The 19,941-nt window shown below is 43.0% G+C and overlaps 1 protein-coding gene across 1 annotated transcript in view; it reads right to left on the bottom strand.

The window, feature by feature from the left end:
- waca (WW domain containing adaptor with coiled-coil a) overlaps positions 1-19,941 on the bottom strand; it is a 43,095-nt gene continuing 23,154 nt past the window's right edge. Inside the window, exons 5-13 of the mRNA XM_084152286.1 lie at positions 19,302-19,417; positions 18,298-18,419; positions 13,924-14,178; positions 10,559-10,681; positions 9,812-9,960; positions 9,237-9,364; positions 2,755-2,953; positions 2,320-2,447; positions 1-2,199 (exon numbers count right to left, since the gene is read on the bottom strand). Of these exons, the coding sequence (XP_084008412.1) occupies positions 2,130-2,199; positions 2,320-2,447; positions 2,755-2,953; positions 9,237-9,364; positions 9,812-9,960; positions 10,559-10,681; positions 13,924-14,178; positions 18,298-18,419; positions 19,302-19,417 (1,290 nt within the window). The 3' untranslated portion in view covers positions 1-2,129. The remainder of the gene's footprint in view (positions 2,200-2,319; positions 2,448-2,754; positions 2,954-9,236; positions 9,365-9,811; positions 9,961-10,558; positions 10,682-13,923; positions 14,179-18,297; positions 18,420-19,301; positions 19,418-19,941) is intronic.

Below are 19,941 nucleotides of genomic sequence, written 5' to 3'. Positions count from 1 at the left end.
TTGAGTTTAGCATGTTTATTACAAATACATACATTTCACATTTGACCTTGTGACCTGGCTGTCATTGCCCTGCTCGACCTCTGACCCTGGTGAGTGGGGGTAGTGATCATCAACTCCATGACTGCATCCCTAATTGTACCCTATTCCCTATATAGTGCACTACATTTTGGGCAGGAAGACTAAAAAGAAGAAGACTGAGACAATGTCATAACAAAGAACAAGAGTTGTAATTGCATTATTCAGGTCCATTCACTGGGAGCTCCATTTGGCTCCCAGTTCACTTGCTGAAGAACCTTGAAAATTATGAAATCGCTGTCTTCTCCTTTTTAGTCTTGCCAATGGGCCCTTGTCAAAGTAAGTGCACTTAAAAAGTGAATACAGTGCCAATTCAGACGCACCCCATACCTTGCCTCGACAGTGTCCCCAAACCACTTCTTTAATAGCTCTCAGTAGCACTCATTCACTCACTCCTAACAGGGTGCAAAGGAAAACATGTAGCAATAATTTATTAATAACATTCTGATATACTAGTAATCACTGCAACTTTTTTTTACCTTACCAACTGTACATAGGAATGAACTCTTGGTTGAACCAAGATGGTGCCACCTCACATTTAATAAAAGTACAGTTTTCCAAAAGAAGAAAGAAATATACAAAAATAACTTAGCTGGAAAGTTTTGGAGAAAGAAAAAACCAACAGGAGGGTTTTAGAAAGACAACTCTTCTCATCAGAAGAGCTAGGCCAGGGGGTTGGGCTTCTGCATGTAATGGGTGTGGCCTGAGGCAGGGTTAGGGACAGGCTAGCATTGGGAATTGTCCTTGATGTAAAAAAAGCACAACATTGCAGTGCTCTCTTTCTTCCATTACTCACTCCATCAGGCACTGGTTTGTCTGTTTTGGGAAATGCAATGTAGGACAGGGCCATGGTGAGCTGTGAACAAACAGATCTCTGAACCATTGCGACCAGGCATGATTAACCTTTTGAGGAGGATGGTGGGAATGGGTAGCTGTGTGTGGCTGTCTCCCAAACATCACCCTATTCCCTATATAGTGCCCGACGTTTGCCAAAAGTACTTCCATACAAAAGGAATAGGGTGCCATTTGAGAGACATCCTGTGTGTGTGTAACCTTTATACTTTCACCAGAGGGTGATAAATAGGGAAAATAAGACTGGGTTATAATGCATGGAGCATTATTATTATTATTATTATTCAAGAGCACAGAGAACTAGAAAATGAAAACATTTGAGTTTGTTTTGCTTTGCTTGTTTGTTTGTTTGTTTGTGTTTGTTTGTGTTACATTAGGGTCTTTTTTTTATGTTTCAGTTATTATAACGCCATCTTCCACAGTTTCCATGGTTTCCATGCAGATCATAGGTCACAGACATGCTCAAGGCAATGGTTCACTGATCTATTAACAAAAAAGCTTGAAGTCTGCTGACTGAGTGCCTCCGTCCCAAACAGCACCCTATTCTCTATATAGTGCATTACTTTTGACCATGGACTATAGGGTTCTGGTCAAAAGTAGTGCACTATATAGGGAATAGGGTGCCATTTGGGACGTAGTCACTGACCGATGCGTTTAACATGAAGACGGCTATGAACTTAAGCCGTTGCTTCCTCGGCATAACATTGACTTTGGATGTCAAAAGCGTTGATAAACATGGCTTTAGTCATCTACAAAACATATTTACAACATGGATAACATCTACAAGAAATCTACATCTCCAGGGCGCATACAAAACCAACCATGGTTGCGTCCCAATTGGCACCCTATTCTCTATATAGTGCACTACATTTGACCAGAGCCCTATAGTCCCTGTTCAAAAGTAGCGCACTATAAATGGAATAGGAATAGGGTGCCATTTGGGACGCACCCATGTCTTGTATCAACCCCTTTTCTCCGCTCTTCTCCTCCCCAACAACCATCAACCACTCAGACTCTCCCTGCCCAGTCCAGTCCAGTCCAGCCCAGTCCAGTCCAGTCCAGTCCAGCGGTGCAAAGCCAATCCAACTGCAGCTCAAAAGTGTTCAGACTGGGCACAGAACAAGAACACAGAATGGTTCTCCCAATCAACAGCTCTCTTCCAACCATGTGCAATGGGCCACACCCCTTTTCAACTCAAGTTCTCAGACCATGAAGGAATTCTGATTCTTCAACTTTTCAAGTTCTTTAATTTGTTGTCTCAAAAATAATATCCTAGAGGAATGAGAGGAAAAAATAAACTTGTATTAGTTGTCATGATAAAATATTTGTAATTATTTAACATATTTCGACGTTAACATGCATATCCCAGGCAATTAGGGCCTGGATTCTTACCTCTGCTCGCGCAATGTCGCTTGAATTTCACTAACTCGAACTAAGGATCTCAGATTTTTGAGCTCGGTGCAATTTTCAGACATGTTGATGCTTCCCATGGTGTGGGCCTCATCACGTAGTCTGGATGCCTGAGAGAGAAAAAAAGGTTGAATTAATCCACATCCAGAGCATAGCGCAGTGAAATTATGACAAGACATAATCAAATACCAACAGCCATGACTCTGATCAATGCATAATGAATGTAGGTTCATGTCAAAATAATGACATGAATCAGGTATCCAATACTGCTAAAATCTATCCAATCTATATATAGCTCTTTACTGATCTCCCTTGAAAAATAGGTATTTTATCAATTGGACCTGTTAAAATAAAGGTCAAATAAAAAGTAATGCATACAATTCCTTGGATGCGTAACATTTACATTTAAGTACCTACCTGCTTCTCTGCGTGGTCGGCGGGCCAGCCCTGGACATGCTTGATGAGATTCTCATTGAAGTGTGACGCTAGGGTGGGGGTGAAGGAGCAGGAGGCTGGCCGGTTGGAGGAGCTGGAGGGTGTGGAGGTGGTGGTGGGGGCACTGCTGCTGCTGCTGGGGGGGGCGTGGTTGGGACCTGGGGACGGACTCCTCTGACCGCTGTGGAATGACCGAGGAGCAACGAGAGGAGAGGGTCAGTCCAATTCTGCATATTAGAGGGTCAAACTGATAAAATCTGAAAAAATGGACTAACACAGAATAAGATCAACAAGTACAAAGGTAGTCATACCGTCCTTCTCTCACCACGGGACTGACGGTATTACCGTTTTAGTACACAAGTGGGCACCAAAAAACGCAAGAGACGCCCATTTGGCGCCTATTACCAGAATGCTAAAAAATGAGCACACGTAATAGCGAATTTGCAGAGGCTGCTAGCTAAATATGCTAACGAGAGCAAACGAAAATAAAATAATTGCAAAGCCAGGCAATCCAGTTCATAAAGCTATACATACACACAAAAGTATGTGGACACCCATTCAAATTAGTGGATTCTGATATTTCAGCCACTCCTGTTGCTGACAGGTGTATAAAATCGAGCACACGGCCATGCAATCTCCATCATCGGGAGCTTCATGAAATGGGTTTCCATGGCCGAGCAGCCACACACAAGACTAAGATCACCATGCACAATGCCAAGCGTTGGCTGGAGTGGTGTAAAGCTCGCGCGATTGACTCTGGAGCAGTGGAAAATCGTTCTCTGCAGTGATGAATCACGCTTCACCATCTGGCAGTCCAACGGATGAATCTGGGTTTGGCAGATGCCAGGAGAACGCTACCTACCCAAATGTATAGTGCCAACTGTAAAGTTTGATGGAGGAGGAATAATGTTCTGGGGCTGTTTTTCATGGTTCAGGCTAGGCCCCTTAGTTCCAGTGAAGGGAAATCTTAACGCTACAGCATACAATGACATGCCCCTGTGCACAAAGCGAGGTCCATACAGAAATGGTTTGTCGAGATCGGTGTGGAAGAACTTGACTGGCCTGCACAGAGCCCTGACCTCAACCCCATCGAACACCTTTGGGATGAACTGGAACGCCGACTGCGAGCCAGGCCTAACCACCCAACATCAGTGCCCGACCTCATTAATGCTTGTGTGGCTGAATTGAAGCAAGTTCCAACATCTAGTGGAACGCCTTCCCAGAAGACTGGAGGCTGATACAGCAGCAAAGGGGGGACCAAATCCATATTAATGCCCATGATTTTGAAATGAGATGTTCGACGAGCAGGTGTCCACATACTTCTGGTCATGTAGTGAATATAGGTAAGACCCACCGAATAGTGAGTTTGGACATTTACAAGCAAATGTGAACGAGAGACATGATGCTCTCCAGCAACATGTCTACAGTCGTGGTCAAACGTTTTGAGAATGACGCAAGTATTGGTCTTCACAAAGTTTGCTGCTTCAGTGTTTTTAGATATTTTTGTCAGATGTTACTATGGTATACTGAAGTATAATTACAAGCATTCCATAAATCTCAAAGGCTTTTATTGACAATTATATTAAGTTTATGCAAAGAGTCAATATTTGCAGTGTTGACCCATCTTTTTCAAGACCTCTGCAATCCGCCCTGGCATGATGTTAATTAACTTCTGGGCCACATCCTGACTGATGGCAGCCCATTCTTGCATAATCAATGCTTGGAGTTTGTCGGAATTTGTGGGTTTTTGTTTGTCCACCCGCCTCTTGAGGATTGACCACAAGTTCTCAATGGAATTAAGGTCTGGGGAGTTTCCTGGCCATGGACCCAAAATATCTATGTTTTGTTCCCCGAGCCACTTAGTTATCACTTTTGCATATGGCAAGGTGCTCCATCATGCTGGAAAAGGCATTGGTCGTCACCAAACTGTTCTTGGATGGTTGGGAGAAGTCGCTCTCGGAGGATGTGTTGGTACCATTCTTTATTCATGGCTGTGTTCTTAGGCAAAATTGTGAGTGAGCCCACTCGCTTGGCTGAGAAGCAACCCCACACATGAATAGTCTCAAGATGCTTTACTGTTGGCATGACACAGGACTGATGGTAGCGCTCACCTTGTCTTCTCCAGACAAGGTGTTTTCCGGATGCCCCAAACAATCGGAAAGGGGATTCATCAAAGAAAATTACTTTACCCCAGTCCTCAGCAGTCCAATCCATGTACCTTTTGCAGAATATCAGTCTGTCCCTGATGTTTTTCCTGGAGAGAAGTGGCTTCTTTGCTGGCTTCTTGACACCAGGCCATCCTCCAAAAGTCTTCGCCTCACTGTGCGTGCAGATGCACTCACACCTGCCTGCTGCCATTCCGGAGCAAGCTCTGCACTGGTGGTGCCCCGATCCCGCAGCTGAATCAATTTTATACACACACATACATACAGTGAGGGGAAAAAGTATTTGATCCCCTGCTGATTTTGTACGTTTGCCCACTGACAAATAAATGATCAGTCTATAATTTTAATGGTAGGTTTATTTGAACAGTGAGAGACAGAACAACAAAATCCAGAAAAAAGCATGTCAAAAATCGTATAAATTGATTAGCATTTTATTGAGGGAAATAAGTATTTGACCCCCTCTCAATCAGAAAGATTTCTGGCTCCCAGGTGTCTTTTATACAGGTAACGAGCTGAGATTAGGAGCACACTCTTAAAGGGAGTGCTCCTAATCTCAGCTTGTTACCTGTATAAAAGACACCTGTCCACAGAAGCAATCAATCAGATTCCAAACTCTCCACCATGGCCAAGACCAAAGAGCTCTCCAAGGATGTCAAGGACAAGATTGTAGACCTACACAAGGCTGGAATGGGCTACAAGACCATCGCCAATCAGCTTGGTGAGAAGGTGACAACAGTTGGTGCGATTATTCGCAAATGGAAGAAACACAAAATAACTGTCAATCTCCCTCGGCCTGGGGCTCCATGCAAGATCTCACCTCGTGGAGTTGCAATGATCATGAGAACGGTGTGGCATCAGCCCAGAACTACACGGGAGGATCTTGTCAATGATCTCAAGGCAGCTGGGACCATAGTCACCAAGGAAACAATTGTTAACACACTACGCCGTGAAGGACTGAAATCCTGTAGCGCCCGCAAGGTCCCCCTGCTCAAGAAAGCACATATACAGGCCCGTCTGAAGTTTGCCAATGAACATCTGAATGATTCAGAGGAGAACTGGGTGAAAGTGTTGTGGTCAGATGAGACCAAAATTGAGCTCTTTGGCATTAACTCAACTCGCCGTGTTTGGAGGAGGAGGAATGCTGCCTATGACCTCAAGAACACCATCCCCACCGTTAAACATGGAGGTGGAAACATTATGCTTCGGGGGTGTTTTTCTGCTAAGGGGACAGGACAACTTCACCGCATCAAAGGGACGATGGACATGTACCGTCATATCTTGGGTGAGAACCTCCTTCCCTCAGCCAGGGCATTGAAAATGGGTAGTGGATGGGTATTCCAGCATTAAAATGACGCAAAACACACGGCCAAGGCAACAAAGGAGTGGCTCAAGAAGAAGCACATTAAGGTCCTGGGGTGGCCTAGCCAGTCTCCAGACCTTAATCCCATAGAAAATCTGGGGAGGCAGCTGAAGGTTCGAGTTGCCAAACGTCAGGCTTGAAAACTTAATGCCTTGGAGAAGATCTGCAAAGAGGAGTGGGACAAAATCCCTCCTGAGATGTGTGCAAACCTGGTGGCCAACTACAAGAAACATCTGACCTCTGTGATTGCCAACAAGGGTTTTGCCACCAAGTACTAAGTCATGTTTTGCAGAGGGGTCAAATAATTATTTCCCTCTTTAAAATCCAAATCAATTCATAACATTTTTGACATGCATTTCTCTGGATTTTTGTGTTGTTATTCTGTCTCTCACTGTTCAAATAAACCTACCATTAAAATTATAGACTGATCATTTCTTTGTCAGTGGGCAAACGTACAAAATCAGCAGGGGATCAAATACTTTTTTCCCCTCACTGTATAGACACAGTTGAAGTCGGAAGTTTACATACACCTTAGCCAAATACATTTAAACTCAGTTTTTCACAATTCCTGACATTTAATCCTAGTAAAAATTCCCTGTCTTAGGTCAGTTAGGATCACCACTTTATTTTAAGAATGTGAAATGTCAGAATAATAGTAGAGAGAATGATTTCTCAGCTTTTATTTCTTTCATCACATTTCCAGTGGGTCAGAAGTTTACATACACTCAATTAGTATTCGGTAGCATTGCCTTTAAATTGTTTAACTTGGGTCAAATCTTTTGGGTAGCCTTCCACAAGCTTCCCACAATAAGTTGGGTGCATTTTGTCCCATTCCTCCTGACAGAGCTGGTGTAACTGAGTCAGGTTTGTAGGCCTCCTTGCTCGCACACGCCTTTTCAGTTCTGCCCACACATTTTCTGTAGGATTGAGGTCAGGGCTTTGTGATGGCCACTCCAATACCTTGACTTTGTTGTCCTTAAGCCATTTTGGTACAACTTTGGAAGTATGCTTGAGGTCATTGTCCATTTGGAAGACCCATTTGCGACCAATCTTTAACTTCCTGACTGATGTCTTGAGATGTTGCTTCAATATATCCACATAATTTTCCTTCCTCATGATGCCATCTATTTTGTGAAGTGCACCAGTCCCTCCTGCAGCAAAGCACCCCCACAGCATGATGCTGCCACCCTCGTGCTTCACGGTTGGGATGGTGTTCTTCGGCTTGCAAGCACCCCCCTTTTTCCGCCAAACATAACGATGGTCATTAAGGCCAAACAGTTCTATTTTTGTTTCATCAGACCAGAGGACATTTCTCCAAAAAAGTACAATCTTTGTCCCCATGTGCAGTTGCAAACCGTAGTCTGGCTTTTTTATGGCGGTTTTGGAGCAGTGGCTTCTTCCTTGCTGAGCGGCCTTTCAGGTTGTGTCTATATAGGACCAGTTTTACTGTGGATATAGATACTTTTGTACCCGTTTCCTCCAGCATCTTCACAAGGTCCTTTGCTGTTGTTCTGGGATTGATTTGCACTTTTCGCACCAATGTACGTTCATCTCTAGGAGACAGAACGCGTCTCCTTCTTGAGCGGTATGACGGCTGCGTGGTCCCATGCGTACCATTGTTTGTACAGATGAACGTGGTACCTTCAGGCATTTGGAAATTGCTCCCAATGATGACCCAGACTTGTGGAAGTCTACAATAATTTTTCTGAGGTCTTGGCTGATTTATTTTCATTTTCCCATGATGTCAAGCAAAGAGGCACAGTTTGAAGGTAGGCCTTGAAATACATCCACAGGTACACCTCCAATTGACTCAAATGATGTCATTTGGAGGCGTGTCAATCCATCACATCCACCGATGTCACACTTCCGCGGTGAAAGGTGGCAAAGCTAGAGCGGTGTTTGTAAGACCATGAGACATCCCCCCCAAAAAAATCGGCCTTCTTGCGAAAACGTCTGAAGGTTTGGCCTATAAACTCTATGGAAAGGGGAGATTTACACAAACATGGTGTTCTCCGTTTTGCTGTACGACCCCCACAAGTGTCACGGCACTCGTATGAAGGTAACCTGTACCAGTTTTTAAAAAACGAATGGAAGTATTAAGTTAGTTTTGTACCTACCAAAAAAAGCGGTTAAATACAGTGTGTGTAAAAAAATAATAATAATAATAATAATAATGAGTTATCTATTTTATCTATCTCCTAGATTTAGGACAGACACTTCAAAATCTTGTTTCTTATGAGACATTTGACTGTCCTTTGACATTTATGAATGTGTTATTCAATGTGTTTCTATGGAGTTTAGTAGTAAAGGGCAAAATAATAAAAATCAATATTTTATCAAATAATTTTTATACACTTGACACCTAAAGTGGTCCTAAAATTCAAAATCAAATAGCTAAATGATCCATAGTATGACCATCTTAAAACAATTCCATATGTGAGCTTAGCACCCCCAATGTCTTAAGACTCTAATGAATTAAACGACAGCGCAATCCAATAGAGTCTTTGTGTGTAGCTGTGTAAAGCAAATACTTATGAAATACTTGTCCATTAAACCGCCAGCAGGTGGCTCCACAACACTACATATTGAAATAATGTGTAAACAGTCTCTTACAAGGCATGATCATGGCATTGTATGTCACCCCTTGAGGTTCTCTGCTTTCTCTTCACATCAGTCAGACGAACACAAGAGAGCATCTTGAAGACTCTTAGTAGCAATGATCAATTGTTTTACCTCCTTTAGTTGAAAACACAGATTGTAATTTGCTATAGATTAGAGCGTCTGCTAAATTAGGATGACATTTTTTATAGATTTTTCACACACTGAAAACATTTTAAAAACACACAACACATTCAACACTGTCACATAAAGAGCTCTAGCCAATGATGAATCAAAAAGAAAAGAGTCTGCTAATGACTAGAAGGTCAATGTAGGCTAACCCTTGGCGCTGGAGGGTCCTAGGGGAGGCGGCGATGTCGTGTCCGTGTGGTTTGTCGCTGGGGAGGGGCTGCTGGGAGGAGGGCTGGGGGGCTGATCCCTGCTGCTTCACAACTGGCGTGTTGCTCACCTGGACCACACAGCGACAGAGGGGAAGAAGGTTAGAGAGGAAACACCAGAACCATGGATGTTCACCTGGACCACAAAGAGAATGACAGACAGGGACCAGGCCAGATAAGAGTAGCTCTAGTGAGATAAACATTCATTATTAAAAAGACCAAGACACAGACGCACGGCAAACAAGAGCTGCTTGCTCAATTGCTGTCACAACACACGTTCCTCTACAAAGGCATTTTAGAAAATGACATGATTATTATACTGACAAAAACACAAAGAGAAACCCCTACAGCAGTAATAAACACTGAACAACCTGGGTAGGTCTTAGACTAGCTTGGTCATGATGCTGTGAAACACCAAGAGTAAATACTCCAACAAAATCCCTACCATCCCCTCCACTCAGGGGGACAGTGGGGTAGAGAGGCCCTACCTTAGGCTGGGAGGCTACAGTAGACAGTACCTTGGTTTGAGAGGCGACAGGTGGCGTGCTGAGCAGGGCTTTGTGATGAGCAGTGTTGGTCTGAGGCGTGCTGATCCTGGGAGACACGTAGGAGCGGGGAGAGGAGGCGTCTGACGTCAAGGACATGGGGGACTGGTTCGACTGCTGGGCTGTTGGGGTTAGCAGAGAGGTTGGAGAATGATTAGGCATTCATTAAAAACCATTTCCATGACAAAGCTGCATTCTGTAAGCAGGTGGCAAAAGCAACTAAAATAAATGTTGGGGAATAGCTATGACAGAATTCTAGATGAAAATAGTGTCTTGTTTGCAGAGGGGCGGCAGGTAGCTTAGTGGTTAAGAGCGTTGTGCCAGTAACCGAAAGGTCGCTGGTTCTAATCCCCGAGCCGACTAGGTGAAAAATCTGTCGATGTGCCCTTGAGCAAGGCACTTAACCCTAATTGCTCCTGTAAATCGCTCTGGTTAAGAGCGTCTGCTAAATGACCAAAAAATAAATACATATAATAAGTGTAACAGTGCAAAGAAGACGGACACAAAATAATACATTGGCAAAAATCAACCACTGACATTCGATGCGGTTTGAGGGAGAAGACATGGATATGGTTACACATTTGAACACCATTCCCATTCTGGTTTAGATAGACTTTTAATACTAAAGTCAACAGTGGCAAGTTGGAGGAAGGTTGTCAATTTTGGATGTAAAAACGACCACGGCAGCAAAATAAAACAGCGTGGCTGAAGAAGTCCTACCTTGGTTGGAGAGCTGGGCTGCTTGGGAGAGCAGAGTGGTGATGTTGAAAGCCGATGGGCCGGCCGTGAGGATCTTATGAAGCAACGACTGTAACGACGCTTGAGTGACAGCAGCTGTGAGGACTAGGGAGAGAGAAAATAGTGAGGAAAGCTGGGAAAGATAGTCTTTATCTAAAACTATAACAGATTATCCCTAATTAGGGGTGTAACGGTACATGTATTCGTACCGAACAGTTCGGTACAGGGAACTCGGTTCGGTCCGCACTGTGAACCTGAATGAATACATTTTTTAAAATGTACGCTGGGTTGTAGGCCTCTTGAGTAAATCTGAGCTGAAAAAACATTTCAGGCTATTCCGTTAAAACAACTAGAGCCTATGCACATGTTGTAATACAAATTATAATCTTAATTGACGCACTTCTAACTGTCCTTTTGTGAGGCGCAGCCGGAAAATAGTTATGTACGATGGCGAGTGGTGGAGGTCGAGAAACCAGAATTGGAGGATCCTCCATCAACGTTTAAAATCTCCAGTTTGGGAAAATGTTGGCTTCCCAGCAGCTTCCAACAGCGATGGACAGAGTTGTTGATAAACATTAACAGTACGTCGCCACACTCAACGTGAATAGCCTACGCAGCTGCCAACACCTCAAATATGTTGACACATTTTACACCGACGTCACCACCGTATACCGGAGCAAGACGGAAACTCAAAGAAACACATCGTCATCTCCCCATTCAAGCAGCCTTAGCAGCAGATTCTGACCGGGCCAAAGAAATAACAAGAGCGATATGTAGGCTGTGTTTATATATTTTTTACAGTCTTTGGTTTAGACCGTGGATATGCACCTACTCCGTGGTTGAGAATAGGGGGTTTCAGTAGTGGTTTCAACACCTCATGAAAGTGCCCGAGCCACATTACAAACGTCCCTCCTACAACCATTTCAGCAAACAGCTAGTACCCGCTCTATATAAGCAAACCTAAGATGAAGTTTTCAATGAATTGGCCATAGCAACCTGTGTTGCGCTTACTTAACAGTGACTCGTCGTCATCCTGAGAACCATTTCTCCCACATGGTGACCTCCGATGTCAGGTACTAAGGAAATTGCCTCTATAACAGCATTTGACAGTTAAATCCAACAAAACATTTATACAAAAGCAATCTATGAATGTGGTTTTTGAACTATAATTTGTTTACAAGCATGATAGCTCTATTTGTAGTATGGTTGACAAAGCTTGTTGGCCATTAGCCAAATCGGCATTTCTCAATGAGTTCAAGTCACATGAATGCATCCAACTAGTATTTATGACTTCACAACTGGTAAATTCCCAAATGGTTACAAACGCAGCATCAGAGTGAAAACTGGAGAGGCCCAACATAACAATCCGGTCACAACAGACAATGCAAGGAACATTGTAAATGCTGAACATTGTGAATGGCATGCAACTTTCCCGCTGTACCGAAAATCATTTGACGACATATCGTATCGTTTTGACAATTATTATTTTTGCGCTAGTTGGCTGTACCTGCACCAAAACTATTTTTCCTTCATAGCTTGTTCTCCATCTTCTTTTTAAATAGGGAGCCAATTTGTTTTCAGCACTTGCATTTCCATGACTGATCAAAACTTGTTTTCTCATGGCTCTCTAGTCTCTGCGGCCGATATGGTGAGCAATATGTTTGGAACGTCGAATCGCAATAAAATCACAGTATCGAATAACAATACATATCGTATCGGCACCAAAGTATCGTGAGGTCCCTGGCCATTCCCAGCCCTAAGCAATACCAGAACACTGAGACACACACCAAAAGAGAGGAAAAAGACAGAGGAGAGACAGAAAGAGAAAGAGAGCGAAGAGAGAAACAGAGAATGAAAGAGAGAAAGAGGGGACAAACAGAAAAAGAGAGAAAAGGGGGGAGAAAAGAGAGGAAGGACAAGGGTAGGAGAGACGCAGTGTTTTTTTGCTTCAATAGAGTGATCAGGTGCTCCAACTAGTTTTCCTTCACAAAAAATATATTAGTGCAACACATTCGGCAGAAAATGGCTTCATTCTCATCAGATGACAACAGAAGTGCAACACTATTTGGCTAGCAGCCACACAAGTAAATTAGCTAACAATGGAAAAGCAAGGTCTTTCTTGCAAAAACGATGCATGCCATAATACACTATCTATACACACAAAAGTATGTGGACACCTTCTCAAATTAGTGGATTCAGCTACTTCAGCCACACCCTTTGCTGACAGGTGTATAAAATTGAGCACACAGCCATGCAATCTACATAAACAAACATTGGCAGTAGAATGGCCTAACTGAAGAGCTCAGTGACTTTCAATGTGGTTTTGGAATGAGATGTTTGACAAGCAGGTGTCCACATACTTTTGGTAAGGTAGTGTATTTCTAATGTTTATCATAGAAATAATGTGATAAATTTCCTAAAGTTTTACTTGACGCTAATCTTGCATTTTACTGGAGAAAAGTAGGCTACACCGAGAAAAGTACCAGAGAAAAGTAGCTACATATCAAACAGAGCACTGTCTTTTAATAGAATGCCCGTTCGTGAATTCTCATCCGAGTGGAGAAGTGCTACTTGAAGCACAAAATCAGTCTGATGCCGAGAAATTGCAATAAGAAATATTTTAGATCTGTCTTTACAAAACGCAGCAAGATATTTATAATGCATTTATCTTTTGGGGGGGGGTGCAGAATTTTGCATTAACGCGACCGCTGTAAGCATAGGCTACCTGGTAGTTAACATTTAATTGAGAAGGTTTTTTGGGAAAGCCTTTCCATCTACCAGAATACTTTTCATTAGCATCAAAGCGACACAAAGTGGTAGGCGCGCGCGCCACACATACGAGAAATTCTCGTTGCCTCTTCAGAAAGTTACAGGAAATACGAATCACTGATGCATTCTATTCACGTCTTCTGATAAACTTGGGCAAATGAATTAACTTTTCAATACATTTAGTTGATTCCCTACTAAGTTCAATACATTTTGTTTATATTGTTGAATTCCATTTTAATGTCTGTATTCCGTGATTCCCTCTGCATCACAGATTCTATAGGGCCCTAGTAACCTGCTAGTCAGGTCTACAGATCTGCCTATTGCCTGTGAGTTTCCGTCCTCAGACAAAGGGCAGCTAGAGAAACATGGGCACAAGGTTGAAAGACGACCATCATGAGCAAAAACTAAAAAAACGTCCAGTTTCACTTGCTGCTCCTAATGTATTCAGCCACATTCTGCATTGTGTCTCTCTCCTACTCCCTCTATAATCTAGCTTCCCTTGCTGTCTGCGAAAGCATTCACCATAGTAGCCCTCACAGATAAAAGACTCAGTGCACGTGCGTCTCTCTCCCTCTCACCCTCGTTGATCTTGGCCATGTCGACGCTTGCGTTGTTGAGTTGCAAGGCGGTCTGAAGTGCTGGGAGGAGCTGTCTGAGCAGGGAGGGGTCCTGGAGCAGGGAGGTGTGGGCGTGGGACTGGAGGACCGGGGACACTGGCACCGTGGTGGGGGCCGAGGAGGAACAGGGGGTACCCGACGTGGGGTTCAGGCCCGAACCTGAGGAGGACGACTGTGAGGACACCGACGCTGGCTGCTTCTCCACCTGGGCTGACTCTGTGAGGGAGGGAGGGAGGTAGACTTGTTAGATCTCACATGTTAAAAGCACTCACATCTGATTCTTAGTGCTGAGCGAATAATCGAAATGTCCGTTATTTTCGTTTTCTTAAACAATTGACAATTATTTGAATTCCATTTAGTATGTTTTTTTTCTGTGAGCTCAATGCGCACATCGCACAGTTTCTCTAGAGATAAATCAGATCCAGCCTGAACTGTGCGATGTAGTAGGGAGTTGTAGTTTCCAACAGGCCAATATTGGACATAGTATAGCAAATAAACCACGGCAATTAACTACAATGACCATAATCCATTGCGCATCTACATGTCCGGCCTTTGTTTATTTTACACCTGCTACTGAAGAGAGAAGAATGCGCGATCGTGAGGTGATATAGAGAGCAGCGGTTGTGTCGCGAGGTATCTCTACCTGAAAATACATGATCTAAGAGATTGATAGTTGGTATTCAGCAGTCAAAAGTATGCCTTAAATAGATTGAAGAACTACAAAATAGTGATTTTGTCAGAGAGCATAGGCAGCAGCTCTATAGAGATGAGATGATGACATGGAATGAAATATAGTCATCAAATAAAACAAATGTAATATACACAACTGAAATATTTGAGTAAAGTAATGTGAATAAATGACTGTTAATAAGTGATAAGCAGTAATGGGCAGTCACTACCATCATGGGACTTTTATTAACTGTTTTATTCTGTGTTGTTACCGCAGTCAACACACATAATATTGAAACCCACCCCAAAAAGTGTTTTTTAAAAATCAAACCAACCTCAAAAAGCATTAAATCACTCAGCACTACTGATTCTTCAAGATTATTTTTGCAAGTTCGTAGGGAATGTTCAATGGAACTAAGTGGAACTCAAGCTTAATAAACAATAGGGCCGGGACGATACCATTATGGCGATACTCGTTAGTATCATGACAAGGAAACAAAACACAAAGCGGCTTTAACTTCTTTAGGAAAACAGCCCTAATGTTGGAAACAAACATTATGTTGTCATCAAGAGTCATATTTATTTTCCAAGCTATAGCACACATTATTTTACAAATATAAGGCTTTTAAAGGACCAAAGAGTTGTCTGCTTCATGTTTTCATTGTTGCCACGGGAAAAAATTATGCGATACTTATATCATCACACACCTACTGGGCAGCAGATGCATTTATTAAAGACGGGCTTCGCTCCAGTGGAAACTGCCTCTTAAAATTTGCGGAATCTCATTTTCAAATGATAACTCAGCAAGTGGTTGTGTCGAGTGAGTGACAGACACACAGAAGTTCTCTCTCGGATAAATATGCCAAATGATTAAAACCATCTCAAATCAGCAGGCTTGTGAAGTCTGATTAGAAGAAGCTGGCTGTTGGCTTACTTGAGAGTAGGCATGTGGACTGTAAGGCGCTAACTTAGAAAGCTGAATCTCTCCCTGACAAATCTATGATACAGCAGCTTTTTCCCGCCAGCTGGCCCTCAACATTTTAGCTTCCGAAGAGTACCTCCTCCAAAAGAACAAACTTGATCCTGTTCTTCCCTTTGTTTAAGCCGCACCACTTATGGACCAACCACAAACCAGTGACCTTGGCATTGTGAACACGCATGACAAACCTGAGTCCAAATAAATCTTGCAAATACTGTTTGAGCCCAGATGCTCTGGTAGGGTAGACAGAGCACTGTGCACCACCGCTGTGTTCTGGCGGTTTGACAGTAGAGGGGAGCGCTCTACTCGGCTCTGGACGGTACAGTAGGTCTCGCTCTCTTTCCCTCTCCGTTGCGCTCTCTCTCGGACGGTGACAGTGCAGTCAGTCTCTCTATGTTTGCCAGATGACATCAATCAGGTCTCTGTGACTGCCCATGTTCCCCCGTCCTTCAACGGACTGAGTTACAGAGCCCTCTACCTCCACTGACTGGCTGTACAGCAGGGCACGCTCCCCAACATGAACCACTACCACCACCCTTGCAGTATATACACTTAGAGACTACATTGTCACTGGGATAATGAAAGGCTTAGATTAGAATAACATCTGAGAACACCAAGTCACAAATACCTGAGAATAAGACAGTGGTTTTGAAGACAGATTTCAAACATTTTAGATCAACACAGCCTCCTTCCCGAGGCACACGTTCAGAACTTGACCTTGACTCACAGATGCAGCATTGATTGAATCATACATTACATTTGACATTTTAGTCATTTAGCAGACGCTCTTATCCAGAGCGACTTACAGTTAAGTGAGTGCATACATTATTTTTGTTTATTTCATACTGGCCCCCCGTGGGAATCGAACCCACAACCCTGGCGTTGCAAACGCCATGCTCTACCAACTGAGCTACATCCCTGCCAGCCATTCCCTCCCCTACCCTGGACCAATTGTGCGCCGCCCCATGGGTCTCCAGGTCGCGGCCGGCTACGACAGAGCCTGGATTCGAACCAGGATCTCTAGTGGCACAGCTAGCACTGCGATGCAGTGCCTTAGACCACTGCGCCATTCTTTTGGTAAACTTAGCATACATTAGGCAGAAATTTGATTAACAAGGACCATCAATGACTGATAAGAACATTCAGCAACCACCATTGCACAAAAAAGTCAAACCGCATGTTTCTAGAAATTTGGCCAGGTCTCCCTTGTTAAAAGGTATTTTGACCTCAATGGCAGACATGTAAAAAAAATTATAAAACAAGCAACAAAAAAATACTTTCTCCCAGCAGTAAAGCCAATATGTAGTTGTAAAACATACTAGCAGCAGTAAAGCCAATATGTAGTTGTGAAACTTACTAGCAGCAGTAAAGCCGGTATGTAGTTGTAAAACTTACTAGCAGCAGTAAAGCCAATATGTAGTTGTAAAACTTACTAGCAGCAGTAAAGCCGGTATGTAGTTGTAAAACTTACTAGCAGCAGTAAAGCCAGTATGTAGTTCTAAAACTTACTAGCAGCAGTAAAGCCGGTATGTAGTTCTAAAACTTACTAGCAGCAGTAAAGCCGGTATGTAGATGTAAAACTTACTAGCAGCAGTAAAGCCGGTATGTAGATGTAAAACTTACTAGCAGCAGTAAAGCCAGTATGTAGATGTAAAACTTACTAGCAGCAGTAAAGCCAGTATGTAGATGTAAAACTTACTAGCAGCAGTAAAGCCAGTATGTAGTTGTAAAACTTACTAGCAGCAGTAAAGCCAGTATGTAGATGTAAAACTTACTAGCAGCAGTAAAGCCGGTATGTAGTTGTAAAACTTACTAGCAGCAGTAAAGCCAGTATGTAGATGTAAAACTTACTAGCAGCAGTAAAGCCAGTATGTAGTTGTAAAACTTACTAGCAGCAGTAAAGCCGGTATGTAGTTGTAAAACTTACTAGCAGCAGTAAAGCCAGTATGTAGATGTAAAACTTACTAGCAGCAGTAAAGCCGGTATGTAGTTGTAAAACTTACTAGCAGCAGTAAAGCCAGTATGTAGATGTAAAACTTACTAGCAGCAGTAAAGCCAGTATGTAGTTGTAAAACTTACTAGCAGCAGTAAAGCCGGTATGTAGATGTAAAACTTACTAGCAGCAGTAAAGCCAGTATGTAGATGTAAAACTTACTAGCAGCAGTAAAGCCAGTATGTAGATGTAAAACTTACTAGCAGCAGTAAAGCCAGTATGTAGTTGTAAAACTTACTAGCAGCAGTAAAGCCAGTATGTAGATGTAAAACTTACTAGCAGCAGTAAAGCCAGTATGTAGTTGTAAAACTTACTAGCAGCAGTAAAGCCAGTATGTAGTTGTAAAACTTACTAGCAGCAGTAAAGCCGGTATGTAGTTGTAAAACTTACTAGCAGCAGTAAAGCCAGTATGTAGATGTAAAACTTACTAGCAGCAGTAAAGCCAGTATGTAGATGTAAAACTTACTAGCAGCAGTAAAGCCAGTATGTAGTTGTAAAACTTACTAGCAGCAGTAAAGCCGGTATGTAGTTGTAAAACTTACTAGCAGCAGTAAAGCCAGTATGTAGATGTAAAACTTACTAGCAGCAGTAAAGCCGGTATGTAGTTGTAAAACTTACTAGCAGCAGTAAAGCCAGTATGTAGTTGTAAAACTTACTAGCAGCAGTAAAGCCGGTATGTAGTTGTAAAACTTACTAGCAGCAGTAAAGCCAGTGACTGCTGTAGCCTGCTGCATGGCCTCCCGTCTGTAGTCCCTGTCTTTGGGGAAACTGTTGACTGGCGCCGACTTAGTGCAGGACTCCTTCTGTCTCTGCTCTCTGGAAACAAACAGAAACAGTCAAGTTAGAGCTCAAGTCTGCATCCCAAATGGCACCCTATTCCCTATATATTGCACTACTTTTGACCAGAGCCCTAAGTTAAAACACAAAGTGCTAATCTTCCTAATTTCTGACAGGTGACATAGGGCAGGGGTTCCCAAACGTTTTCCTCTCAGGCCCCCCTTCCAGCATTGGAGAACATCCTGGCGCGTCCATGTCTATTTCTATGGGCACAAGCACTGTTCATGACAAACTGTTCACACCCCTCTTGTTGGCGGAAATACAAATGTTGCAGTTTAAAGCTCATTTTCTTGCAATTCTATACATTTTGCCATGTCTAATGTTTATTCATGTGATATTTGAGTGACTCAAACATTTCAACAAAATCTATGGGCTAAACAACCTAGCTAAAAAACGTTGGCTGACATGGGCTATTGATCTGGAAATGTCTGACAAGTTATAAATAGCTCTCTAAGGCATGCAATGACTGACATGACAAGAGGAAAACTGATGAGGCACTAACCAATTTCGAAATTGCACCTTGTGCATTCTACTATTACAACTGTCCTGATTGTTATGGCATTACATGTGCACCTCACAGTTTGGGAACCACTAGCATAGGGCATTGTAACTTACAAACACTATGGCTGGCTATGTTACATTTAATACCATAACAATCAGGACATGGGTAAAGCAAAGCAAGGCCGTCTTCAGTCTCAGTTTTTTGGTAAGCAGTGTTTATGAATTCATCAGAGACATCAGCTTCACAGCTCATCACTGACTGAAAAGGGAACCAGGCCAGCCAGCGCAATACAGCTCAGCTACGCTCAGATCTATCATGTGAAAAGGGTATTATGTGAATGAAGATGGAGTAACGCGAACCTCTCCAGCCACTCTTTGGGTTTCTCCCACTGTGAGACCTCTGTTCTGCAGTTGTAGTAGTACTTCTTCCCAGAGGAACTGATGTGCTCTGACCAGTCATCTTTATCTTCATAAGGCTGAGGAGGACAGAAGAGGACAGTTATGGGAGAAGGTGGAGGTTAAGAAGGATCTCCTGAGACAGGAATACTACAGGAGGCCACCATCATGGACAACTACTACCATGACATTGGTCTCACAACAGAGGACCTACCAGCTAGTGTGAACAACAGAGAGCTACGGCAAGCCATCACTTGGTGCATTGCAAGTTAGCAAAGTAAGGAGGCAGGAGAAAGGTACATTTGGGTATGAAGGGGAGAGAAAGGGGGGAGGAGAGGAGGAGAGGAGGGACATGTAGGCAAATAGGGAGGAGGCGGATATTTGATGTAAATAAGGAGTAGAGGAGAAGAGGGGACATCTTAGGTATGAAGGGAGGAAGGACAGAAGGGGACATTCAGGTTAGGAGAGAGGAGAAGAGGGGACATCTTCAGTATGAAGGGAGAGGAGAATATGCAATGATACATTTTATGCCGTCAAGATTTGATAGGTGAGAAGAAAAAAAAAGATACTGCAACGAGAGTGTGTGATTAGGTCTGATGCAAGA

Source organism: Coregonus lavaretus, assembly GCF_964263955.1.
Source record: "Coregonus lavaretus genome assembly, chromosome: 34".
Taxonomy (NCBI): Eukaryota; Metazoa; Chordata; class Actinopteri; order Salmoniformes; family Salmonidae; genus Coregonus; species Coregonus lavaretus.
Note: the sequence above shows the minus strand (reverse complement) of the source record. Positions and strands in the feature narration are given on the sequence as shown.